This window comes from Chiloscyllium plagiosum, unplaced genomic scaffold (assembly GCF_037043375.1).
Source record: "Chiloscyllium plagiosum isolate Xiang-an unplaced genomic scaffold, Cpla_swu_hap1 HiC_scaffold_27, whole genome shotgun sequence".
NCBI lineage: Eukaryota > Metazoa > Chordata > Chondrichthyes > Orectolobiformes > Hemiscylliidae > Chiloscyllium > Chiloscyllium plagiosum.
The window spans coordinates 62,198,727-62,226,188 of NW_028270165.1; the positions used below are offsets into that span (position 1 = coordinate 62,198,727).

The 27,462-nt window shown below is 44.7% G+C and overlaps 1 protein-coding gene and 1 pseudogene across 8 annotated transcripts in view; both read left to right on the plus strand.

Moving 5' to 3' along the window:
* Positions 1–755: 755 nt before the first annotated feature.
* Positions 756–26,693, plus strand: LOC148144410 (uncharacterized). 7 transcript variants are annotated; one of them, XM_087974709.1, is made up of 4 exons: positions 756–878; positions 4,964–5,148; positions 20,364–20,426; positions 23,836–26,693. In XM_087974709.1, exon 4 carries the CDS (start codon positions 24,219–24,221, stop codon positions 25,392–25,394), a length of 1,176 nt encoding a protein of 391 aa, XP_087830835.1. In that variant the 5' UTR covers positions 756–878; positions 4,964–5,148; positions 20,364–20,426; positions 23,836–24,218; the 3' UTR covers positions 25,395–26,693. The 7 variants fall into 7 exon arrangements, with proteins under 7 accessions (XP_087830835.1, XP_087830837.1, XP_087830838.1 ...); XM_087974711.1 differs by lacking the exons at positions 756–878; positions 4,964–5,148 and adding exons at positions 13,660–13,871; positions 15,660–15,853; XM_087974712.1 differs by lacking the exons at positions 756–878; positions 4,964–5,148 and adding exons at positions 13,660–13,871; positions 21,261–21,364.
* The window catches only part of LOC148144411 (uncharacterized), a 269,470-nt pseudogene continuing 242,880 nt past the window's right edge, over positions 873–27,462 (plus strand). Inside the window, exon 1 of the transcript XR_015751484.1 lies at positions 873–1,021. The product of XR_015751484.1 is annotated as an uncharacterized LOC148144411 (transcript). The remainder of the gene's footprint in view (positions 1,022–27,462) is intronic.

Genomic DNA, 27,462 nt, shown 5'->3' on the forward strand with positions numbered 1-27,462 from the left:
ATGTGGAAGCAGGCCATTCAGCCCATCTATTCCACACTGGCCCTCCTAAGAGCATCCCACCCATACCCGTTACTCCATATTTCCCATGGCCAGTCCACCACATCCCTGGGCACTATGGGCAATATAGTACAACCAATCCACCCTAACCTGCACCCTCATCTATAAATTGCCTTCTCGAGAATGTAATTTAAATGCAGAGCTTTTCTAAGAAAAATGTCAGTCTGACAACATTGGGGGACAGGCAGAATTCACACCTATTGTCTCTTAAAGGGATATTTCTGCTTATCAATAGGGCAACGTCTCCTCGAAATGTAGATTCATTTAGATATGACTGCGTCACTTTACATATTAAGATATTCCTTTTAATGTGCACGCATCCGTTTGAAATATAATCTTGTTCATTTAAATCTCTTTATTTGCAGAAATAGCCCGTTAAAGTGTCCATGCCTTTTAAAATGCAGATTGCCCCCTTTAGATATGACACCGTTCCGTTAGATGTCGGAATATCTGTTTAAATTGAGCCGTGAGCTTTCCCAATGTAGACAGGGCTCCTGGAAACGTGGCGGTGTCCCCCCTGCAGCTGCAGAGCGAGACAGGAGAGTTTGTTTTTGTGAATGAGCAGTTGTAGCGCGAGGTGGCTGTTGCTTGGTGACGGTGAGGCTCCCCCGGCCCCGCCCATCCCCCCGTGCAGACGTCACGCGGGGGCGAAGGCGGTTGGGAGGAGAAAGCGCTCGAGCGGGGAAGCGGCGGGAGGGCGGCCGTTAGGAAAATGGCGCCGTGCGGCCCGGGGCAGACACCCGTCACTGGGCACCGCCGCCTTCCTGGCGCAGCTGCTGTGTCACGGCCACACCGGCCGGCTGTACAGCAGCCAGGAGCCGGTGAGCATTCTGGAGGCGGATGGGGTTAAGGGCCTGCTTGGGAACTCGTCGGCCGCCTGGGTGGTGGAGTTCTACTGGTCGTGGGGCGGCCCCTGTGTCAACTATGGGGCCACCTGGAAGGTACTGGGCCCGGGAGGTGAAAGGTGAGGCAGGTTGGGGGGGACGGAGGGGAAGGAATGTGGGGCCTGTCCTGTCATAGTGACATTTTACACTCACTTTCCATCTGCTTTTACTGGGGCTTGTGCTTTTTACCCTCACTGTGTGTTTAATCCTTGTGCTTTTTACCCTCTCTGTTACTTGTGCAATTCCTTAGACTAGTGTGTAAATACTAGTGGAGGAGATTATGCACCAGCATATGTTCCTCAGTCATTGAAGGGATAGGACCTGTGGAGAATTGTTAGTAAAGCACGTGGTGTGCTAAGCCTTGTTAACATGGATATAGTTTGTTATTTGTCAAATTATACTTTGTATTATTTAGAGTCGTCAGAGTTGTACAGCACGGAAACAGACAACTTTGGTCCAACCCGTCCATGCCGACCAGATATCCTAAATTAATCTCGTCCCATTTGCCAGCACTTGGCTCATATCCCTCTCAACCCTTCCCATTTATATACCCATCCAGATGCCTCTTAAGTGCTGTAATTGTACCAGCCACCACCACTTCCTCTGGCAGCTCATTCCATACACACACCACCCCACCCTCTGCATGGAAAAGTTGCCCCTTAGGTATACCTTTTATATATTTCCGCGCTCACCCTAAACCTATGTCCTCTAGTTCTGAACTTCACCCCTACACTGGGGAAAAGTCAAAAACGTTGAGCAGCCAGACAAGATGGAAAAGCAATAAAATGTTGTGCCGTATGGGGAAAACAATTGTGGCTCTACCCTTTTTTTCTCCTATTGGCATTTGGACACTTAAAATCTGTCAATAATACCAGCAGCGCCACTGAGCATATTGTGTGCGTTCCTGTGTTAACAAGCACGGCCATGTTCACCGGTGTCACCAAAACATTGCACATGTTCCTCACTGTCGGCAGAAAAGGTGTGAGACCTTCTTTTGATTGACCAAGAGTACGACACACACATTTCTCATCCCCTTTTCCATTTATTTTCCATTGTGATGTTCAATTGTTGACTTGCTGCAACTGAAAGGAAAGGGAGTGAATCCAGGGAGGGAACAGACTTGGGAAAAGTTGGGCCAGGTCTGTGACTTAATTGGCAAAATAGACATGCAGGAGGCTGGAAGAACGTAGCAAGCCAGGCAGCATCAGGAGGTCAAGTCGATGTTTTGGGTGTCACCCTTGTTGAGGACTGGGGATGGGTGTAGGGAGAGCTGCAGAACGAGGATGTGCTGGGGGCACGGTGGTGAATTGGGGATAGGCGGGGACAGGTAGAGGGTACAACCTGGTTGGTCACTGGTAGGAAGGAATCTGGTTGGTGGTGGCAGGGAGGGGCTAGGAAGGAATTCAAGGGGTGGCGAGGGAGGTTATTTGAAATTGGTGAACTCCATGTTGAGTCCACCAGGCTGTCGGCTGCCCAGGTGGAAGATGTGTTGTTCCTCCAATTTGCGGTTTGGTTCGTTGTGGCAATGGAGGAGGCCAAAGATGGTCATATCAGAAATGGAGTGGGAAGGGGAATTAAAATGGGTGGCTACTGGGAGGTCTGGTCAGCCTCTGCGGACTGGTCCCCAAGTTTATGCTCAGTTTCCCCAGTGTAGAGAAGACCACAATTGGCAAACACGTGGCCAATGTGAAGTTAGAGCTTTTGCTGTGTTAAAAAAAAAGCAGAAAGGAGGTGCATTGTTTAAATGTTGATATACTGTTTTGGGATATGGAGAAAGTGAGGACAGCAGTTGCTGGAGATCAGAGTCGAAACGTGTGGTGCTGGAAAAGCACAGCAGATCAAACAGCATTCCAGGAGCAGGAGAATTGACATTTTGGGCATGAACCCTTTATCAGGAATGACGTGTGGATGTACAAAGGGGCCTCGGCATCCTTTAGGAGAAAGTGAGGACTGCAGATGCTGGAGATCAGAGCTGAAAATGTGTTGCTGGAAAAGCGCAGCAGGTCAGGCAGCATCCAAGGAGCAGGAGAATCGATGTTTCGGGCATGAGTTTCCTGAAGAAGGGCTCATGCCCGAAACGTCGATTCTCCTACTCCTTGGATGCTGCCTGACCTGCTGCGCTTTTCCAGCAACACATTTTCAGGCCTCAGCATCCTTCCTCACCAGACAATGCCAGTTGTCAGGTGCAGCGAGCAATGAGTAGTGCAAGTGGTACATTAGCAAGAGGAATTGAGTTCAGAAGTGGGGATTTCTTCCTGCAGTTAAGGGGTCATTGAATATATTCAAGGCTGAGTTCATGTGATTTTTGAACAACAAAGAAGTGGATGTGTATGGGGGGGAAAGTGAGAAAATGTCTGGACATTCATTCCACACACAAACCACTCTCTTTTTTAAAAAAAATTCTGCCCCTCAAGTCTTTTTAAAATCTTTCTCCTCTCACCTTCAAAATTTGCTGCCTAATCTTAAAACCCCCACCCAAGGGCAATGACACCTGCGATTCATCTCCTCTATCCCCCTCATGATTTTATACAACCTCTGCAAGGTTACCTCTCAACCTCCTGTGCTCCAGTGAGAAAAGTCACAGTCTATCTACCAAGATGTAGGTAGATTAATTCCCAGTTATGATGTGTTCAATGCTGGTGCAGGCTCGAAAGACCAAATGGTCTACTCCTGCTCCCAATTCTGACACTCTGTGCCCAGGACAGCAAAAGACCATCAGACATAGGTGCAGAAATTAGGCCGTTCAGCCCATCAGGTCTGTTCATACCACATAATTGTGGCTGATAAGTTTCTCAATCCCATTCTTTCACTTTCTCACTGTAACCCTCGATCCCCTTGATACTCAAGAACCTATCTATCTCATGTTGTAAATATCCTCAGTGACCTGGCCTCCACAGCTGTCTACGGCAATGAATTCCATAGGTTCATCACTGTCTGGCTGAAGACGTTTCTCCTTCTCTCTTTCTAAAACATCTTCCCTTTATCTAAGGCTGTGCCCTCTGCTCCTTGTCTCTCCTACCAATGGAAGCATCTTCCCAACGTCCACTCTGTCCCGGCTGGTCAATATTTTGACCCTTCAGAGTGAGGTACAGCAGGGATTCGGTTCACAAAGTGAAAACAGAGGGGGCCTATAAGTTAGAATTTTTGGGGTGGGCAACAGGCTGAGGAGTGTCAGATAGAGTTTAATTCAGAGAAATGAGGTATTGCATTTTGGTTGAGCAATCCAGGCAGGACTGACAGTTAAGGGGAGTGTTGCTAAACAAAGAGATCTTTGAGTTGCAGGTCAATAGACTAGTGAAGAAGGCGTTTGGTATGATTTCCTTTATTGGTCAGAGCATTGAATAAAGGAGTTGTGAGGTCATATTGTGGCTGTACATTGGTTAGGGCATTTTTGGAAACTACGTTAAGTTTTGCTCCCCCTGATATAGGAAAGAACTTATGAAACTTTGAAAGGGGTCGTGAGAATGTTTGTAAGGAAAACTTGTCCTTAAGCATTTAGACTAAAATGTAATGTTGAATTATAGAACACATTTGCTCCACACTAGAAAATAGACAGGCAGGGAGGATAAGGCATTTAAGAACATTTGTCTTAACATCAGTGAATTTGTATAAACAGGATATTGGGTGATCACATTCACGGCTGTTCCTTTGTGAAATGAATAAGTGTTTGATTCTGACCTCGAAATGAAACTCTGTATCAATTACTTCTCTCCCGAATTATTGCCTTTCACTGTTATCTGTCTAGTTCAGAACATGCAGTGCTTTTGTAAAAAAAAATTCATATAAAGAAAGCGTGTTTGTCACAGCACCGCCTTTGCAAAAAAACTTGTGTATAAAGATAGTATACAGAGTAGCCCGCCAGGGCTCTTGGAAGAAGAGTGATTGCTACTCTTCTGGGTTAATAGAATCCAGTTAGCTTGTCTTATAGGTATCAGTGTTATGTTGTAACGGTGATGGTATTAATGAAGGGGATAATTTAAAATTAAACTAAACTGTCTGTAAGAGTTTTATTTTTATTCCAGACTTCCAAAGAGTACGATCTCCGGGATGAACCCAGATAGGCTGACAGGTCTGAGTCCACAAGGGACTCCCTGGGCTGTCTCAATTTGGCACTGCGAGCAGGGTTCCAACAAGGGCTACATTTGAGTGAAACTGGAAAAGAGGAGTTCCATCGAAGGGTTGGACTCCAGACCAATGGGCCCATAAGGTAAAATTGTACCTTGATTACTCTCTGTCTACATCTGCGTGGTGTTTCCCCCATTTCACTCTCTCGGTACCCTGACGGAACCCTAAATGAGATCGTTTAAATAGGACTAAAAACAGAAACTGTCAGGATTTTACAATGTTGAGAATGTTTTGCAGAAATCATTAGTCTTGTTGTTCATTGTCGGGTTGTTGATTAGTGAAAGTTTTAAGTCGAGATTATCTTCTCTGTTGTATCTGTTCAACTTGGCTTGTCTTGCTTTGCTGTTTTGTCTTGTTTGTTAGTTATAGTTTTGTTCTGTTGGGTGTTCTTCGTTTATGTAATATAGAGGGTGGCTGCTGCTTTTGTCATGTATATAAGAAAAATGCTGGCCAGTGATAGAATTCTTGCATACTTGGTTAAGCAACTATGTGCCACATCCAGGATTTATGAGACATCTGGAATGTGAGTGCCTAATTTCTCTTAAAATGTTCATGTGTATGTACGAGAGAGCGCGCGTGTGAGACAGACAGAGACTCAGCACTGATTCCCTGCAGCTTGCAGAAAGTTTAATCCTGTGAGATTTGGTTTGGATGCACATTTGCTTGTTGATGAATGAATGTTTGCTTTTGTATTTTGTGGGGTTGGAGCCCTTGTTGATCAGTAGTTTTATGAAGATTTAAAGTAGGTCGGATAACTATGAGTGTGCCCCTAGATAAGATGGAAGACAAATGTCCCCTAACAGAAATAACAAGTCTGTATTATTAATTATGAGAAACAATTAAGGAGAATATCAGCTGCAGCTGCTCAACAGAATAAGGATTGGTCTCTAGAAGGCGCACATGATTTAACTCTATTCACTAAAATTGAACAAGGGATTTGGGAAAAAAGAAAGGGAAGTAAGCAGGAAGAAGTCTAATCAGAGTGGAAAAGGGTAGCTCAGGGAAAAAATGGGAAAAATCCATGCAATCATCATGGAGACAAAACTGTATTAAAAGGGGAGTTAGTCCATTAACTGAGGAAGGATGTGAACTAAATTGGACAGAACTAAAACATAAATGTGAAGCACATGATTTAGAAGTAGAATTGGAATAGGCAAGGGAGAAAATTACAAAAACGCGAAGATTCAGAATCTACGTTGAAACGTCAAGGGCACCAAAGAAAAAGGAAACTGGTGAATAAACAACAGACTGCAATTGCAGCTGCGCAGGACGAAGCTGACAAGGACTGTTCCTTATACCCCACCCTCCCCTCTTCCAAAGACCCATTACGAAAGAATCCTGATCCGTTTGTAGATGGTGGGTGGGATACTGATTCGGAGGAGGAAATATTTTATGCCTCTAATTCTGTCAGCTGACCACCTCCGGTTCCCTGCCTGAACCCTCCCCCCTTACTCTGATGACGAACGTGCCAAGGCTCATGACCTCCCCCCAGCTGTTCTGCCGAATAAGAATTCGGCTTACCACAAACCCGGTGCCTACTGTACTAGGAGTCAATTAAAATTAAAACCTGGAAGGAACACTGAACAGACTCCTTTTGATTTCCACTGCCCCTAAACTAATAAGTCCCGAAGACACCGATGATTTGCAATCAAAGTCTCGGGACCTTAATATCAGACCTTGCACTCACCCTGATGTGGGAGGGCCAAAAAGAAATTTCCCGAATAGAAGAGGTTCCTAACCCACAGGCTCTGAATCCAGGACAAGCCCAATTTATGGATCTTTACCAACCATGGAAACCTCATGACACTCAAGCATTATCAATAAGGCTGCAGATTATGGAAGGAATCCTGAGGGATCTGTTAATTACATTAATAGGACTAAGACCATTTATAATGCTGCCTCCCAAGACCTAATTCACCTCAGAATGCAGCTTTTTGCCTGAATAATGGGCGAGTTCTGAGAAATTTTACAAGGTAATAATCATACCCAGCTTGTAGTCCGGCACCCGGTGGAAACTATCAGATTGGATTATTACCTGTCTCCATCAAGCAGTGCATCATGTAGTTGATGTGGGTAAAGTCTTAACATGTAAACCCAGCTCGGGCGAAGAGGCTGAGGAGTTCCTTACCCATTTTAAGGAATGCTATGGCGCTTCTTCTGGTGACACTAACTACCACAAGGATGATCATCCCAATTTAATGCCCTATGTATGACTCTCTTACCTGATCAGGTACAGAAAGCTATTAAAACACACAATATCCACTGGCAAGATGCTGAGGTTGCACAATTCAGCCGAGAGGTTTGTTATTTCTGAGAACTAAAGGATCCCAAGAGTAAGGCTACCATCGGCACGGTCAAGACCGAACTTGCCCAAACTACAGTGGCTAACCTTAAACGCAGGATTCAAAGAAGACCTTTCCGTCTGCAAGGTCAGTCAAGCTAGCAAATGAAACCCTCATACTATCGTCCAGTATGGCACTTCAGTAGAAATGGTACTGTGTATTCACAACATCCCAATGGACCTTGCGGTCCTCCTATGTATCCTTCCCCAACAGTCCATGATGCCCCTATACATCCCCTCATTACTCTTCCCTGCCTCCCCTACCCCCAAGAGTCCCTCAACAACTACACCTTTGTTTCAATTGCAGTGAACTAGGACATTAGTCCAAGAACTGCCCTTTCCATAGCAGTCCCTGGTTCATCACCGCAGTAAAAACAACAGACAATCTCCTGGTCTCCCTCCCCAGTGACCTCAGCAGGTTGCCCCTTTTACTGCACAAAACCCTTTTCAAAACTACTTCCCGGATATAGGGCAGCTTCCTGCTTTGAATTTTCCCATACTTACCGCTAGCCCAGAGGATGGACCTATGCTAATTCTTAACCATAATGGCCACAATATTGAATTTATGTTTGACACAGGAGCCACTGTTTCATCACTTCCCGTCCATCTTGCTAATGCTTTTGATTTTCAAAACTCGGACGATGATGAAATCCTGCAATGTTTTGATGGTTCCTCTAATAAACATGCATACGCTGTCCATCTGACAGTGGTGTGGAAAAATTGTGCCACGCTCCCTTTTTGCTTTGTTGTTACTAATGGATTATGTATCCCTCTACTTGCTAGAGATCTCCTCTGTCCTCTAAATCTTACTATTGAATGTCATGATGATGGTATCCTGATTCAGGATCCACCTCATTTTGTTCAATGCATCAAAACCAAAGCCTCCTCGATGGTGGTCATTTGATTTGGATCCTTATGCTTTCGATCCTATTTTACATAACGTCCCTCACCCCCACATTACTTTAGCTTATGACTCATCCGGGAATGATCTCAGGTTTGAACACACACTATAATCCCTTACTGGGCACTACTCGGCACGCTTGGGTGATTGGTGAGATCAGATCACTAGCTGGTGGCGTTCTTTTCATGTCAGTTCCTCTTCATAGCTGGAAAACTGGCCCTCTCATTTTCCCCTGTGTCACCACTCTCTTGAACCCAGAACACAAAGCCTAAGAAGTAGGTTTTGACACCAAACTTGCCGTGAAATTCAGCTGCTCACTCAAGGATCAATCCTATTTTATGCACAGCCTTAGTCGATTCATGGCAGTCTTCATCATCATCATGCCCACCCTCACCCGCAGGACGCAGTATACCCTGGAGTCTGGGTGGACTCTAAAACACAAGTGGGCCTTGCTAAGGTCCCACCCATCATTGTTCTGATCAAACCTAATTCTGTCTTCCTGTCTATACCTCAATACCCCCTGAAACCAGAAGGTGAAGCTGTCATTCAACCTGTCATTGCTTCATTTCTACCGCAAGGCCTTCTAGTCCCATGCCATTCTTCTGTCAATACACCTATCTTTCCGATCCCTACACCGGGATGTCCTGAATGTCGTTCACGACCTTCGTGAAGGAAATAAAATCATTGAGGCTCATAATCCTCCAGTTGCTAATCCTGCTACTATCCTCAGCCAAGTTCCAGTTGATGCCAAGCTCTTCACTATCGTTGACCTCCAACATGCATTCTTTTGTCTTCCTTTGCATCCAGATAGCCCAATACATTTTTGCCTCCTTTTAAGGGTCACCAATATATGTGGACTTGCCTACCTCAAGGGTTTATTCAGTCGCCAACACTCTTTTCAGAGACTCTTCACGCCCAGCTTGAATTATTTGAATTTCCTGGCGATGCTACCCTAGTTCAATACATCGATGACCTCCTCGCTAGCCCTGACAAAGTGTCCAATCACACTGACTCCACTACCTTTCTCAACCATCCACATCAATGTGGCTATATTGTACCCCCAAGCAAAGTTAAGACTAATCAGAAAGAAGTTAAGTTCCTAGGTACTCTCATTTCTGAATTCGATCGGTGCTTGACACCTGAACGTATTGATCCTATTCTTTGTATTGCCCCTCTAACCACTCCTAAACATACGGTAGTTTCTCGACCTCATCAATTATTGCCGACAATGGATTCCTAATTGTGCCTTTCTGACCCAAACATTATCTCCCCTGTCCTCGTCTAATGAGCTTTAACGGTATGAACTCACCCCATAACAACTACAAGTCTTTATGGAGCTTAAAACTACCCTCTCTTCAGCACCCACGCTAGGCCAACGTTTGTATGACTGCCACTTTCATCTTTATGTTGGCATCCTTGATACCTGTGCTTCAGCTGTTCTCACCCAGCAACATGGCTCCTCTTGGCGCCCTATTGCCTATTTTTCTACTAAGCTTGACCCCATTGCTCAAGGTATGCCTTCCTGCACCCAGATTCTCTCTGCCATCCATACTATGGTAGTGGCTGCCTCTAATATAACTTTACATCAAAATGTAGAAGTCTGTACCTCACATTCTGCAGTATCCTTGCTGATTTCTAAACATACTCAACACCTCGTTAAGGTTCGTCTCAGTCGCTGTGAGATTTCATTACTTCTGAATCCGTTTCTCTCCTTTCAATGCTGCTCTAACATTAATCCCCTACATTCCTGCAGGAAGAACCGCTTGAACTGCCTGATCCTCCCCATGATTGTGTTCTCATACATGAACTTGTTACTAAACCATGTCCTGATCTTTCGGACAACACAGATGTGATCAACAAAACTGGTCAAGATGCAGGGAAGATACCTGCCCAACTGTCGTCTGATTCATATGGATGGAAGTTTACTTGCTGGCTATGATCGCTGTGTGGATGGATTGTACTTGGTCTCATCCTTATGCGTGAAATGGACTGTACATTATTTTTCACCTAAGCCAAAGAAGAGTCTGCTTATTTGACCCTTGTCTACCCCTCTACCTCCATGCCTGAACTTCCATGCTGAAATCCAGTATCTTTCAGACTCTGCTCCTCTGGACGATGACCTGGCAGAGGAGGCACTTGACTTATTTGAAAATACAAATTGACTGAATGGACTAATTATTGTTATAAGTCAAGTAGTTGTCATGAAATAACAAAAGAAGGGAATAAGAAAGTCTATAGCATAAAACTTGTTTTTAAACATTTAAACTAAAATATAACATTGAATTATCGAGCACAGTTGCTGCACACTAGAAAATAGACAGGCAGGGAGGCTTGGTAAAAGGGGAGAACTCAAGGTATGCAGAAGATAACCAAGTGATAACAGGATACCCTGATGCAATTAAGTACATTTGCCTTAACAGTGAATCTGTGTAAATAGGACACAGAGTGATAACATTCATGGCTGTTCCCTTGTGAAATTAATGACAGCGTTTGATTCTGACCCCGAAACGAAACTTGGTACTGTCAAAAGCCTTGTAATTGACAGTCAGGTCCTGTGAATTATAATAGATTCCTATTACCCTTTGCAAGCTAGGCAAACAGAGGGAAAACATCTTTGCTGTTAAAAGTCCCTGACTTGAGAGTTCAAAAGGACAAGAGAGAGAAACCATTGTAGCACTGGGGCTCCCGAAGCCATTAAAAAAAACCTGCTTTGGATTGAACATAATTGTATTTTTGAGTTTATGATGGTATTGAGTAGCCATTACCGGTTATTAAATATGAACTCTGTAAAAGATAACATTGACGAAGCTTTAACTTACTTGCAGTTCTTGCAGACCACTCTACAGACCTTTCAGACTACCCCACTGTCAATTCCAACTAATCAGATCTTATGACTTATTTGAATCACAACCCTGAAAAGAGAATATGTTTAATTCGAAGACTAATGAATCAGTTTAAATGCAACCATTTGGTAACATCTCAGCCTCAGGTACAGTATGATTCAGTGCCTAAAAAGCAGGAGTTTACTCCTAGCTTAGAAATTATTCTCAGCCTAACATTGAAGAGATTCAGGCACAATGTGTCAGGAAGCCATTTTATGGTCAAAAGTTTGCCCTCCTGCTAAGAAGCCGTTTTGGAAAATAGTTGTATCTGACTTGTGACCTGTGCAAGGTTAGGAACTCTCCAATTAGCTCAGACTGGTACCTCTTTATGATAGGAGTTAATCTCGCTAGCAGGCACCTAACTCGGCTGGATATGTTTTTCTCACCCTACAGGCTTAGGGCCTGTAGGAGTGATTAGTCAAGCATACAGGGACCTGTCAATTAACTTTTCTTCCTTACGAATTTAGAACATGCAATGTTTTTGTAAACCTTTGTGTAAAGGAAACCACTTTGTAGCAGTATATCAAAGTAACCTGCCAGGGCACTTGAAGAGTTGGTCCCCTACTCTTCTCGGTTACTAGAACCTAGCTAGTTTAGCTTATCGGTATCAGTGAAGCTATTGCTAAATAAAGGGGTTAACTAAAATTAAACTAAACTGCCTGTAAGAGGATTTTTTTTATTCCAGACTCTCAAAGAGTACGAACTCCGGGACGAATTGTGAGAGGCTGCAGGTCTACGAGGGATTCCCTGGGCCGTCTCAAATCCCTACTTTGACACTCCAACTCATCCATGTTGACAAGTTAGCCTAAACAGTCTAGTCCCATTTGCTAGCACTCGGCCCATATCCCTCTAAACCCTTCCATCCAGATTCCATTCAAATGTTGTAATTATACCAGCTTTCATGACTTCCTCAAGCAGCTAATTTCCATACCCACATCACCCTTTGCGTGAAAAGGTTGTCCCTTAAGTCCCTTTTATTTATTTGCCCCCTCACCCTAAATATATGCCATCAAGTTCTAGACTCCTCCCAACTTAGGGAAAAGACCTTGTCTGTTTATCCTATCAATGTCCCTCATGATTTTATAAACCTCTATAAGGTCGCCTCTCAGCCTCCGACGCTCTAGGAAAAACAGCACCAATCTATTCAGTTTCTCCCAATAGCTCAACGTCCTTCTAAATCTTTTCTGAACCCTTTCAAGTTTCACAACAAACTTCTGACAGGAAGGAGACCAGAACTGCACACAATATTCCAAAAGTGGTCTAACCAATGCCCTGTACAGCTGCAACATCACCTCCCAACTTCAAAACTTGATACTCTGACCAATAAAGGAAAGCATTCCAAACGCCACCTTCGTTATCCTATCTGCCTTTGACTCCACTTTCAAGGAGCTATGAATCTGCACTTCAAGGTCTCTTTGTTCAGCAACACTCCCTTGGATCTTACCATTAAGTGTATAAGTCCTCCTCTGATATGCTTTTCCAAAATGCAGTGCCGCATATGTATCTAAATTAAACTCCACCCTGTTATCCTCTGAGCTAAGCATCTTCACTGTCCACTACACCTCTAATTTTGGTGTCATCTGCAAACTTAGTAACTATAACTCGTATATTGACATCCACAGCATTTATATAAATGATGAAAAGTAGTGGACCCAGCACCCATCCTTGTGGTATACTACTGATCATAGGCCTCTATCTTCCTACCTGTGAGCTGGTTCTGTATGCAAATGGCTAGTTCTCCCTGTATTCCATGATATCTAACCTTGCGAACCTGTCTCCCTTGGGGAATCTTGTCAAACGCCTTACTAAAGTCTATCTAGTACCCTGGCATGTAGGCCGTCAGGCCCAGGGGACTTGTCTGCCCTCAATCCTAATAGTTTGCTGTGTACCTTTTCCCTCTCAACGTGGATTGTTTAAGTTCTATCCTTTCTATCACCTCTGACTTGCCCATTCCAATAGGAATGGTACTATTGTCCTCCAGCTTGAAAAACTGAGGAAAAGTATTGACTTAGCATCTCTGACATTTCAGTGTTCCTCCTATTAACTCAGTGGTTTCATTTTCCAAGGGACCATAGCGACTCTGTTCCCTTTAGCATGCCAACAGAAGCTTTTGCTATTCTTTTTGATATTTTTCGCTAGGTTTCTTTCGTAATTTATCTTTATTCATTTTTTTTTAGTAGAACCTTCGTTTTATGTTTGCAAGTTTTCCAATGTTTCAGCCTTCGAGGTCTGGAATAACATTTCGGAAAAGACTGAAAATGTTTAAAACAACGTTAAAACTTAAAGACAAACCCACCTTTCAGGTGGCTGGCGAGGGGAGCAGGGAACACATTCGCCCCGCCCCCATTGTCTCCGATTGGCTGGATGCCTCGTCGAACCGCGCCCACGACACGCGGGGTGACGTCACGGTCTGGCCACCTAGCCCCTTGTGAGTTGGCGCATGTGCAGTGTAGGTCATGTAGCGAGACAAAGGGAGTGTTACTGAGTGTGGGAGAGGAATGGCGCCGGTGGCTTAAGGAACAAGAACAGGACCCGCTGGGAAAGCTGAGCAGCCCTGGCTGCATGTGTCAAGAGAATCCGAGGGAACGTTACGGGTCCAGTGATCCTCCTTCAGAACAGAAACAGGTTTCGGAAACATCCCGGAGAGGTCGCCAGGCCTGAGCGCCCGGGGAGAGGAGACAGTGAGTACCTCCCTCGACACTGTCCTATTCCCCCCGAGTCCAGGAACTCCCCACATACGTTCGAGACACCACCCACGCCCTCCACCTCCTCCAAGACTTCCGTTTCCCCAGCCCCCAACGCCTCATCTTCACCATGGATACCCAATCCCTCTACACCTCCATCCGCCATGACCAGGGCCTCCAATCCCTCCGTTTCTGCCTCTCCCGACGTCCCCAACAGTACCCTTCCACGACACTCTCATTCATCTGGCTGAACTGGTCCTCACACTTAACAATTTCTCCTTCGAATCCTCCCACTTCCTCCAGACCAAAGGGACAGCCATGGGCACCCGTATGGGCCCCAGCAATGCCTGTCTCTTTGTTGGCTACGTAGAACAGTCCATCTTCCGTAATTAAACCGGCACCATTCCCCACCTCTTTCTCCACTACATTCATGACTGCATTGGCGCCATCTTGTGCTCCCGCGAGGAGGTTGAGCAAACTTCACTGACACATTCCACCCTGACCTTAAATTTACCTGCACCATCTGACACCTCCCTCCCCTTCCTGGACCTCTCCATCTCCATTAATAACGACCGACTCGACACCGGCGTTTTATAAACCCACCGACTCCCACAGCTACCTGGATTACACCTCTTCCCACCCGACCTCCTACAAAAATGCCATCCCGTATTTCCTATTCCTTTGCCTCCGCCGTATCTGCTCCCAGGAGGACCAGTTCCACCACAGAACACACCAGATGGCCTCCTCCTTAAGATACTGCAATTTCCAATCCCACATGGTTAAAGTGCCCTCCAACGCATCTTGTCCACATCCCGCATCTCCGCCCTTAGACCCCACCCCTCCAACCGTAACAAGGATAGAACGCCCCTGGTGCTCACCTTCCACCCTACCAACCTTCGCATAAACCAAATCATCCTCCGACATTTCTGCCACCTCCAAACAAACCCCACCACCAGGGATATATTTCCCTCCCCATCCCTTTCCACCTTCCTCAAAGACCGTTCCCTCTGACTACCTGGTCAGGTCCATGCCCCCCTACGATCCACCCTCCCATCCTGGCACTTTCCCCTGCCACTGCAGGAATTGCAAAACCTGCGCCCATACCTCCTCCCTCACCTCCATCCAAGGCCCTAAAAGAGCCTTCCGCATCCGTCAAAGTTTTACCTGCACATTCACCAATATCATTGTATCCGTTGCTCCAGATGTGGAGACTGGACCCCTCCGAGCAGAGCGCTTTAGGGAACACCTCTGGGACACCCGCACCAATCAACCACACCGCCCCGTGGCCCAACATTTCAACTCCCCCTCCCACTCTGCCGAGGACATGGAGGTCCTGGGCCTCCTTTACCACTGCTCCTTCACCACCAGATGCCTGGAGGAAGAACGCCTCATCTTCCGCCTTGGAACACTTCAACCCCAGGGCATCAATGTGGACTTCAACAATTTCCTCATTTCCCCTTCCTCCACCTCACCCCACTTCCAAACTTCCAGCTCAGCACTGTCCCCATGACTTGTCCTACCTGCCTATCTTCTTTTCCACCTATCCACTCCACCACCCCCTCCCCCCATACCTATCACCTTCTTCCCACCCCCACTCACCTATTGTACTCTGTTACTTTCTCCCCACCCCCACCCTACTCTCATTTATCTCTCCACCCTTCAGGATCTCTGCCTGTAATCCTGATGAAGGGCTTTTGCCCGAAATGTTGATTTTACTGCTCCTCGGATGCAGCCTGAACTGCTGTGCTTTTCCAGCACCATTCTAATCTAGACTCTGGTTTCCAGCATCTGCAGTCATTGTTTTTACCGAGAGGAGACAGTGAGACAGGAGAGGATTGGAAACCGCGGGAGGAGGGAGACTGGGGAGTTTATAAACTCCTAGGGGAGGCCTGAGGCCGTGAACAAAAGCTCTACAGGCCCAGTGTTTACTTTGTTTGGGGAAGGACCTCTGGGGGCAACCGGTCGCCATATTCGTGAGGGTAAGATGCATGTTGTCTTGGGGCGGGGAGCGCGAGCATCCATCTTGGTGAGGGCACCATCAACTGTCATTTCTGGGAGAGAATTCCAACTTTGTGGCAGCCTTTGTGTCAACCAGAATTTTATCATTCTGGATGTAAGTTTGCTCGCTGAGCTGGAAGGTCATTTTCAGATGTTTCATCACCATACTGGGTAACAACATCAGTGAGTCGAGTGAAGCGCTGGTATTATGTCCTGCTTTCTATTTATGTCTTTTGGTTTTAGGATGGGTGATATAATTTCCGTTCTTTTTTCTCAGAGCATGGTAGATGGGGTCCAAATCAATAGATTTCCAGTTGGAATGACATGTTCCAAGGAAGTCTTGTGTGTGTTTCTGGTTGGTTTATTGGATGGTAGCTTGTCATAGGATGGATGTATGGTCCCAGTCAACATGGTGTCCTCCTTTGTCTGTATGTAAAGATACTAGTGATAGTGAATCATGTGTTTTTGTGGCTAGTTGATGTTCATATATCCTGGTGGCTAGTTTTATTCCTGTTTGTCAGATGTCGTGTTTGTTACAGTCATAGAATCCCTATGTGTGGGAATATGCCCTTCGGCCCAACAGCTCCATACCGACCCTGTAGAGAGTATGCCAGCCAAGCCCATTCCTGTACAATTACCCCTGACTTATGTACCACTATGGGCAATTTTAGCATGTCCAATTCACTTAGCCTGCATATCTTTGGATTGTGGGAGGAAACCGGAGCATCTGGAGGAAACCACAGACACTGGGAGATTGTGCACACTCCACTCAGACAGTCACCCCAGGATGGGATTGAACCCGGGTCCCTGGTGCTGTGAGGCAGCAGTGCTAACCACTTATATTTCAACAGTCTTTCAACTTTAAACACATTCATCACAGTTTTCCCAGAGGATTAGACTGTTCTCTCTCATTAGAGATGGCTGGTGGTGGTTTATCTTGAGGGTCACCACACCTCAGCTGAGGGGAAAGGCCGAGAAGGAGATCCTCACATTTCTCCAGCTTGGGTGATACATAATGTGAAGCACCTTGGTATACTTTTGTTGAAATGTTATCATCAGTATTAGCTGCTGCTGTTGCTGTCATTTATTGGCAAGACTCATGTCAAGTGAAACAATTTCAGGAAGAAATTGGCAGCTGGCAGAGCTCCCCCACCCAATGCCAAAAAAGTTAATGCTTTTGTTGTGAAAGAAAATTGGCAAAGAAAAAAAAATAAAGTGTCATGTACCTTTAGAAAGAGTGGAAGGGTTGATTTTTCAAAATAAATGAAAACAACATTTATGAATTGGAGCAACAAACTAAATTAACAACGCAGGTTTCTTTTCACATAACTGCACTACTGAAAATGTCTGTATTATGGGAAAATGTTATGCACTAAAATCTGTTCTTATTTTGTAAAGAGTCAGGTCAATAGGTTTAATTTTGTCAACAGTGATCAATAAGATCTTGATTTATACAGCATCTCTGTGAGATACACTGGTAGTTAATATTTGATCGAGTAAGTCTCCAGTGACCACCACAAGAACAAAGATTTTCCCTGACTGAACTGTCAAAAAAGATGTGCTTTCTTCACAAATTTTGACTTCTTGATGTGTTTGTATGTCTTGCAATATTTGAATTTAAAATATGTAATTTACAGTGAAAATGAATTGTTTGTGCTTTTTAATGTTGATTTTAAGGTATGCTGATAAGAAACGATGTATGCATTTAGGCCGTCTAAAAATAGAATGCTTTTCATACTCAAAGTTGCTGTGCAAACAAAACACAATTTGGGAGGTGATGGTTGTTCCCTATCTCAAAGCCAATATAAATAATACCTGTGGTGTCAACACATGCAACCACTGCCTTTCACCTTTTTTTTTGAAAATCATTGGGAATTTAACACATCACACTACTGCAGCAGTATCTGAGCACGTTACATCGGGCTTCCCATCAGGATGCTGTAACAAACCTCAACCTAATTTGGGGCGTTGGGGAAAGTGAAAAATAAATGAATCACTAGTATATACCCTGTGGTTAAAGAGCGCTACAACAGTGTTGTACGGACATGTCAGCTGTTTTGGTGAGACCTAACTTTACTCTGCGACACCTTGATTGGCTTGAGTTGTCGCTGACTGCATGTAAAACGAAATATTATGAAGTAAAGACATTTTTACGACTGAAACTGTCTTATTTGGCCTTCAGCAGTCACACCTACACTTTTACCATATATTTTGCTGCTTATTTTGATTTAACTTGATGATATGTAACCTCGGTTGCTCAGTGGAGCCTTAAGCGTTATTTGAGATCCAACACAAAAGCCAACTTCTTCCAAGTACAAAATGTTGCTGACTACAAAGAAAAATCATACAAAAGCTTTTATCAACTCCCAGATCGATTTACCGCAAGAAATAGCAGTATTGGCCATTCTGCTCCACCATTCAGTGAGATCATGTCTGATCTGATAACCCTCAATTCCATTTTCCTGCCTTTTCCCCAAAACCCTTGATTCCCTACTGATCTTCCTTTGACACCTTCAATTTTTCAGAAGTTTAACTTATCTAGAACTTTGAAGGCTGAGACACTTGGACACACAGTACCAACATCAATCCTTGTTAATTGTCCTTGCTTCTGCGCCACAGAAAATTGTTTTCTGGATCCTTGTTTGAGTCTACAAACTGCTCAATAAGCTCAAACAACCCTCTTCTGTTCTTCTAATGAGCCAATATCTCTGACAGCTCCATTTCAATGAAACTGAAAAAGCTTCCTATCACTTTTGGTTGCAGCCAATAGGGCCAGGATTAAAGATGATTCTCATTTTCCTAAATACTTGGAATAGATTCAATTGATTTTAAACAAACAAGTTCTGACACATGTTTGGGTTCGTTTGAGAAGTTTAGCAGAATTGTTTTTCTCAGATGGGACAATGAAACTTCTTTAGATTGTTTCCACTATTCTACCTCCAGTTCTTTTTCTTAGCACATTATAATGATCTTCTGAACTAGTTTTATTTCATTATATCCATCCCTTCAAACAAACCAATTCTTCCCATAAGTAAATTCCTCCATCTCCAGCACATTCTAGGTGATATTTTTCCTTAAATTCCATTAAAATGTCCTATCTCTTTCCTTAAATCTATGTCCCCTAATTGCTGAAGCCGTCCACCAAGGGGAAAAGTTTCTTCCAATCTAGACCCTAAGTGTCTTATCTGTACAAACAGGTCCTCACCCATCCTTCTCTGCTCTAAGGAAAATACCCTCAGCCGATCTAATCACTCTCATAGCTGAAACCCACCAACATGCACCACCCTGGGTTAGTATTCCCTTCTGCACCCTTTCTAGTGCCATCACATCCTTCTAATAATGTGACGACCAGATCCACTACTCCAGCTGTGGCCCAACGAATGTCTTGTACAGTTCCATTATGATCTCCTGGCTCTCATGTTCAATGCCTTAACTATTAAGGGCAAGTATTTCATATGCTGCCTTAACCATTTCATCCACATGTCCTGTTGCCTTCAAGAATCTATGAACACATATACCTTTCTCTGATCTTCAGTACATTCTAAGTTCTTGTGATTCATCATGTACTCCCTTGCCTGTTGATCCTCCTGAAATGTATCATCTCAATCTTTTCAGGATTGAACTCCATCTGTCATTGTTCTGCCCATCTGACCAACCCATCTTTATTGCCCTGTAGTCTAAAACTTTCCTCCTTGCCATATATTAGTGTGGGTTCTGAATTTCTTTTGGGCCTGATTTATTTAGGTTGCATTGTGTTTATTTTGTGGGATATTTTAAGAAGATTGGGAGGACACTTGGATTCAGTATCTGTTTATACCCAAAGAACAAACTCAAACCAGAATTTTTTTTATCCAATGTTTTCCCTGGTAACATTTTCACAATGACTTCAATTCCTGCAACACCCTTAGCTTAACTTAAACTATGTTCAAATCAAGACATTACTGAATGGAGATCATAACTTCTTGTACTATTAAATCTGTCTCAAGCAATGGTGCAAATTAGGTAACCTTGCATTATTAGAACATAGAACAATACAGCACAGAACAGGCCCTTCGGCCCACGATGTTGTGCCGAACTTCTAACCTAGATTAAGTACCCATCCATGTACCTATCCAAATGCCGCTTAAAGGTCGCCAATGATTCCGACTCTACCACTCCCACGGGCAGCGCATTCCATGCCCCCACCACTCTCTGGGTAAAGAACCCACCCCTGACATCTCCCCTATACCTTCCACCCTTCACCTTAAATTTATGTCCCCTTGTAACACTCTGTTGTACCCGGGGAAAAAGTTTCTGACTGTCTACTCTATCTATTCCTCTGATTATCTTATAAACCTCTATCAAGTATTATTTTATAACTGTGCTCAAAACCTTTTCTAAAAAGTGACCGGATGAAGATTGAAGTTGACTGAACAGCTTTCTTCATTTTAAAATATTGCCAAAAAAAGTAAATGTTCAAACATATGCAATCTTTTTCTTTCTCTAAAATAGGTAATGAGGTGAAAGGGAATAATGGACAAAGGATTGAAAACAATGCTGACTCTAATTCAGCAAGTATGTTCTTTTCAATAAGTTTAATTCAATATTTACATTAATTACAGTTATGTGAGTGACACAAATAACAATACTTTAAGGCTGTTACTTAAGTTTAGAAATTCAATCACACTCTGTGTAGATGGCTTAAAATCATTATATCAAAAGCTTAAAGCGCTTGCATAAAACACGAAACCTGTTATGTTTATTATTTCCCAAAATGGGTTATCAAGTAAAAGGGAAGTATTATTGGAGATTTGATGACAGCGGGCAAAATGGCAACTCTAATTTCGCAAGTATGCAAGGTTTAAGCTTAAAATGCATGACAGGTTTATTTATCCAAGAAATAAGCACCTTTATTCTCTCTAATATTAGCTCCAATTATCAATATTTGATATGAAATTAGAAGATCTAGCTTGAGAAATCTACAACGTATTGCCACATGCTTGCCATAAATACGACAGGAACACAGTAAAAGTAGTGAAAATTAAGTCAGATCTTTGTGGTTACAGATCCATAAGATACAGAAGCAGAATCAATCCATTCGACTTGTTGAGTCTGCTCCACCATTCGATCATGGCCAATGTTTCTCAACCCCATTCTCCTGCATCCCCCCTGTAACCCTTGATTTCCTTACTAATGATAGTAATTTCCTTACTATCTTTATCTGTTTTAAAAGCACTCAGTTACTTGCCTCGTTTAAGTGGCAATGAGTTCCAGAGAGTCACCTCTTTCTGACTGAAAAAAATCTTCCTTATCTCATCCCAGCATTTCTTGCCACCGAGAACTATGGGGGTAGAGTCCATGTCTATACTTCCTTGCATGGTAATTTGTAAATAACATTTGTTTTTTCAGGTTCATTAGCTGCTGCTTAAGTGTGTTGGTAGATTTGTGGGCTACCATGATGTGGAGAGGTTTGAATTGTCTGGACATCATTTCACAGATGTCTTTGATGTGAGGTAATGTGGCTAGGGTTTCTTCGCGTGTGTCTGCTTGTTTGAGTTTGTTGTTGAGAAATCAGCGGACAGGGTTTATTGGGTACCGTTCTTCTTGAATATGCTGTATAAGAATTTATTTTCTGCTCTTCGTAGTTCCTGGGTGGTGCAGTGTGTAGTGGCACGTTGAAATAGTGTTTTTATATTAGATTAGATTACATTACAGTTTGGAAACAGGCCCTTCAGCGCAACAAGTCCACACCGACCCGCCGAAGCGCAACCCACCCATACCCCTACATTTACCCCTTACCTAACCCTACGGGCAATTTAGCATGGCCAATTCACCTGACCTGCACATTTTTGTGACTGTGGGAGGAAACGGGGAGACACGGGGAGAATGTGCAAACTCCACACAGTCAGTTGCCTGAGGCGGGAATTGAACCCGGGTCTCTGGTGCTGTGAGGCAGCAGTGCTAACCACTGGCACTTTGTTGTTGTTCTCCTCTTTTGTGAATTTTGTGCCAGTAAGGATATTGTTGATGGTGTTGTAGGTTTCCTCTAATTTGTTTCATTTTCTGATGACAAAGGTGTCATCACTGTGGCGGACCCAAAATTTGGGTTGGAGCATTGGGAGGGCTGTTTGTTCGAGTCTCTGCATTATTGCTTCTGCTCGGAATCTTGATATTGGTAGTCTCATGGGTGTTCTGTTGATTTGTTTGTAGGGCTTGTTATTGAATGTGACGTAGGTGATAAGATACGGGTCCACAAGCTTGACAATGTTATCTTTGCTGATGAAGTTGGTGCTGTTTGGTGTTTGTGTCTTTGGTGGTTCTTGTAGTGTAGTCAGTGTTTCTTTGGCCACGTTGATGTTAATGGATGTGAACGGGGCTGTTATGTCAAAGGACAGCATTATTTCATCCTCTTCTATCTTGGTGTCTTTGGTGTTCAGGAATTCTTGGGTGGAGTGAATGGAGTGGCATGAATCTTCGACTTGGTGTTTTAGTCTTTAGTGGAGGTCTTTGACTAGTCTGTATATAGGTGTTCCAGGTAATGAGACTATGGGCCTGAGGGGGGCTCCTGGTTTAAAGAGGAGAACAACAACAAAGTGCCATTTCCTAGATGTCACAGTAGAGCGAACAGTCAATGGGGAACTTCACACTAGCGTCCACAAGAAACAATACACACGGACCAAATACCTAACTACAGAAGCAATCATCCCAACACCCACAAATGAAGCTGCATCAGGAGATTATTTCAACGAGCCACCACACATTGCAGCCCAGAGGAACTATGTATACGTACTCAAGAGGAACGGATACCCAATAAACCCAGTCCGCCGATTTCTCATTGATGCTTCCAAGCTGACCCTCAAATTTGGTTTGTCCCTGCATTCTTTCCTGGCTGTCTTTTGTGGGTTTTGAAAACTTTCCCAATCCTCTGACTGAGGATAAGAGTTGGGAAGTTGTGTTGTGGCTGTACAATATTCCACTTTTGGAATATTGTGTGCAATTCTGGTCTCGCTCCTATCAGAATGATGTTGTGAAACTTGAAAGGGTTCAGAACGCATTTAAAAGGATGTTGCCAGGGTTTGAGCTGAATGGGCTGGGCTGTTTTTCCTCGTGCATCAGAGGCTGAGGGGTGACTGAGGGTCATTAATAAAATCATGAGAGGCATGGATAGGGTAAATAGACAAGGACATTTCCCTGGGTGAGAGAGTCCAGAACTAGAGGGTAAAAGGTTTAGGGTGGAGGAGGGCAAGATTTAAAAGGGTCCGAAGGAGTAACCTTTTCATGCAGAGGGTGGTGTGTGTAAGGAATGAGCTCCAGAGGAAGTGGTGGATGTTGATACAGCTATGACATTTAAAAGGCATCTGGATAGGTATATGAATAGGAAAGGTTTAGAGGGATATGGGCCAAGTGCTGGTAAATGGGACTAGATTAGGCTAGGATATCTGGTTGGCCCGAAGGGGCTGTTTCTGTGCTGTAGATCTGACTCTGACTTGCCACTAACATTTGCCATGTCTGTATATTTAGTTTCTCTCGGGGTTGTCTGTGTCAATGCCTTAATGTCACATTCCACCCACCACATACCACCACCACCACAGGGACGATAACCAATTCATGTCTTTTTTTTTATCAAGAAGCTGTATTGCAGGTTCAACCTGAATTTACACTTGTTTTGCTTCCCAAAATCAGACTCGCTCACTCTCAGCAATATCCCAACATCCTGAAAGATATTAACTTTCATGTGGTGTTATCCAAAATTCGAAGGTGTCAGTCCTGACGTTTTTGCTTTTTCTGTCCCTGTAAGATCCTGAATCAGCACCTTCAGGAGAATTAATTTGAGGGAGTGAGAATAGAGGAAGAGAGAGAGTGTGGGATGCTTTCAATTTTGTGGAACAGCAAAAGAAAAAAATGTTCTGCAGAAAGTGGAGTAGCTTGTTCTGAATTTCTACCTTGGACTGACCGTGATGACTTTTGGAATCTCTTTTTCCAGAGTATTTGAAGATGTGAAGACTGAAGTTTAAAAATCAACAGATGAAGGGCCTATGCCTGAATCGTCGATTCTCCTGCTGTTTGGATGCTGCCTGACCTGCTGTACTGTTCCAGCACTGCACTTTTCAACTCCTCTCCAGCGTCTACAGTCCCCACTTTCACATCAATGTCTGACAGTCACTCAATCCATCGGGACCTCAACGATTTTGAACTATGATTCTGTGAGAAGGAGCAAAACATTTTGGTTTCTGTTTCAGACCATTTTCAGCATTAGTGGGACTGGATGAGAGTCTCTACTGTTACAGCGCACTGTGTGTAAAGCCTGAAACAGTTATACAGCCAGGAAAGAGAAATTTACTGTGGGCAGGGGCTGTAGCTGCGGCCATGGTGAAACCAGAGGAATCCCACACCGTGGAGAAACCATGGAAGTGTTGCGACTGCGGGAGAGGCTTCAATGCCCCATCTGTCCTGGAGATTCATCGGCGAAGTCACACCGGGGAAAGGCCATTCTCCTGCCCCGAGTGCGGGAAAGGCTTTACTTGCTCCTCCCACCTGCTGGACCACCGCCGAGTCCACACTGGGGAGAAGCCATTCTCCTGCCCTGAGTGTGGGAAGGGCTTCACCTACTCCTCCCACCTGCTGGCCCACCAGCGCGTCCACGCTGGGGAGAGGCCCTTCCCCTGCTCTGAGTGTGGGAAGGCCTTCAGCAAATCGTCGGACCTGCTGAAGCACCAGCGGGTCCACAGAGGGGAGAGGCCATTCAGCTGCCCTGAGTGCAGGAAGGCCTTCAGTGATTCCTCTACCCTGCTGAGGCACCAGTGGGTCCACACGGGGAAAAGACCGTACTCGTGCCCTGAGTGCAGGAAGGGCTTCACCCGCTCTTCTGCTCTGCTGACCCATCTGCGGGTCCACACGGGTGAGAAGCCCTTTAGCTGCCCAGAGTGCAGGATGGCCTTCAGCAGGTCTTCCCACCTGCTGAGGCACCAGCGGGTCCACACTGGGGAGAGGCCCTTCTCCTGCCTCCAGTGCGGAAAGTGCTTTACCCAGCCCTCCAACCTGCTGACCCACCAGCGGATCCACACCTGCGAGAGACCGTTCTCCTGCCCCGAGTGCGGGAAGGGTTTTGCTGTTTCCTCTCACCTCGTGGCCCACCGGCGGGTCCACACAGGGGAGAGGCCATTCAGTTGTCCCGAGTGCGGGAAGGCCTTCAGCAATTCCTCTGCCCTGCTTCGGCACCGGCGCGTCCACACTGGAGAGAAGCCGTTCTCCTGCCCCGAGTGCGGGAAGGGCTTTACCCGCTCCTCCACGCTGCTGACCCACCGGCGGGTCCACACAGGGGAGAGGCCATTCAGCTGCCCCGAGTGCAGGAAGGCCTTCAGTGATTCCTCTGCCCTGCTGAAGCACCAGCGAGTCCACACCGGGGAGAGGCCCTTCAGCTGCCCTGAGTGCGGGAAGAGGTTTACATTTTCCCGCAATTTGCGGAAGCACCAGCGGGGGCACCAGCGCTCACAACAATCAGATTCCAACGCTGACATTGCCATGAGTCCCCCCCAGGACTGATTCTCCTGACAGTGGGTGCAGTGGGAGAGTTGGTGCACTGTATTTGTTTTCCATTGGACTGCAACCTCACGGCTCAGGGGTGGCATTGTGACTCAGTGATTAGCACTGCCTCATGGCACCAGGAACCAAGGATCAATTCCACCCTTGGGGCGACTGTCGGTGTGGAGGGTAGGAGAATGGATGAGATAAGAAACCGCTGCCTTTCTTGAGACAGGTCTCCCGGAGAGAAGTTGCTGACTGACTGTCTGATCTGTTGATCCTCACAGTGCCCCATTGCCCTCAGTTAATTGGAGGAGGTCCACACAGATGTACCGAAGCCCCTCTTTAGACAGTGGAAGGAAACCTGTGCAGACAGGGAAAACGTGCAAACTCCACACAGACAGTTACCTGAGGCTGGAATTGAACCTGGGTCCCTTATGCTGTGAGGTAGCAATGCTAAGCAGTGTGCCACCCCAAAATGTTATAAAACTGGAATAAACCTACTAAGTTGGAAATGTGTCCATACCAAGAACTTGCTGTAAATGTTTGGAAGCAAAAGTCCATCGGAATTGTCTTTGGGATGGATCCAAAACTAACTTCGTTAATGATTGAAATTACTTTGACCTCTGGAACTGTCTGCCAGAGAGTGTGTTGGAGTCAGATTCAATTATGGATCATTAAACTGAAAAGGAAAGCAATTGCAGTGTTCAGTGAAGAATAGTACAAGGTACTGTAGTGGGCGGCACGGTGGCACAGCAGTTAGCACTGCTGCATCACAGCGCCAGAGATCCGGGTTCAATTCCCGCCTCAGGCGACTGACTGTGTGGAGTTTGCACGTTCTCCCCGTGTCTGCATGTGTTTCCTCCAGGTGCTCCGGTTTCCTCCCACAGTCCAAAGATGTGCAGGTCAGGTGAATTGGTCATACTAAATTGCCCGTAGTGTTAGGTAAGGGGTAAATGTAGGGGTATGGGTGGTTGCGCTTCGGCGGGGCGGTGTGGACTTGTTGGGCCGAAGGGCCTGTTTCCACACTGTAAGTAATCTAATCTAATATGAGTTTCCTGATTGGGGCTGTTCACTTGCTCCTGTTACCATTTCAGGTTGCTAACTTTTCGTTAGCATCCTGCACATGTTGGGATTTTTTCTCCTTTCTATATCTCCTTGAATGACTCAGTGACAAATCTAGTTTATGAATTGTTCCTATGATATCTCATGAGAGGGTTTATGATATTCACAGTGTGTCCAAGTGACGAAAAACAAACTGTTCACCTTAAATATTTGATTTTAAACAATGGAAATAAAATTAATGTTTGGAAAACACAACTTGCTGTGTAGTAAGATAATCAAATAGGAATGGGAGTAAGTAATTGACCATTGAGATGCTCTGTCTTTCATTTATCTAAATTCTCTTTCCTGCACTTGTTTTTTCATGACTTCATCTGCTGAAGTGACTACACTCCAAAAGCTTGTGATTTCAACATAAGAGCATAAGAACTAGGAGCAAGAGTCAGCCTTCCGGCCCTTCGAGTCTGCTCCACCACTCAATAAGATCATGACTAATCTTTTCGTGGACTATGCTGCACTTACCTGCGTTTTCACCATATCCTTAATTCTTTTATTTTTCAAAAACATATCTACTGCTTCTAGTGATTGCTGAAGTAATGTCAAATACTTCCCTGGGCAAGGAATTCCATAGATTAACAACCCGCTGGGTGAAGAAGTTTCTTCTCAGTTCAGTTTTAAACCTGCTTCCTCTAATCTTGAGGCCGTGTGCTCTTATCCTAGTCTCACCTACCAATGCAACATCCTACTTTTATTTCTTTCATAATTTAATATATTTCTGTAAGATCCCCTCCAACCAAACCTGCTGGACTATAACCTGGTGTCATGTGACTTATGACTAAAAAATTTGTTATTATGCATCCTCATAGCAGTGGGATTTCAGGGCTCGAAGGTAGGGACACTACCACTGCGCCATAAAAAAAAACCTCTGCAGCAAATAGGCCCTCTTCGAGTGAATGAGTGGGGAGAGGTTTCTTCCCAACATGGGATACAAATATTATACCCTCAGAGCCCATTACACTAAATTGAG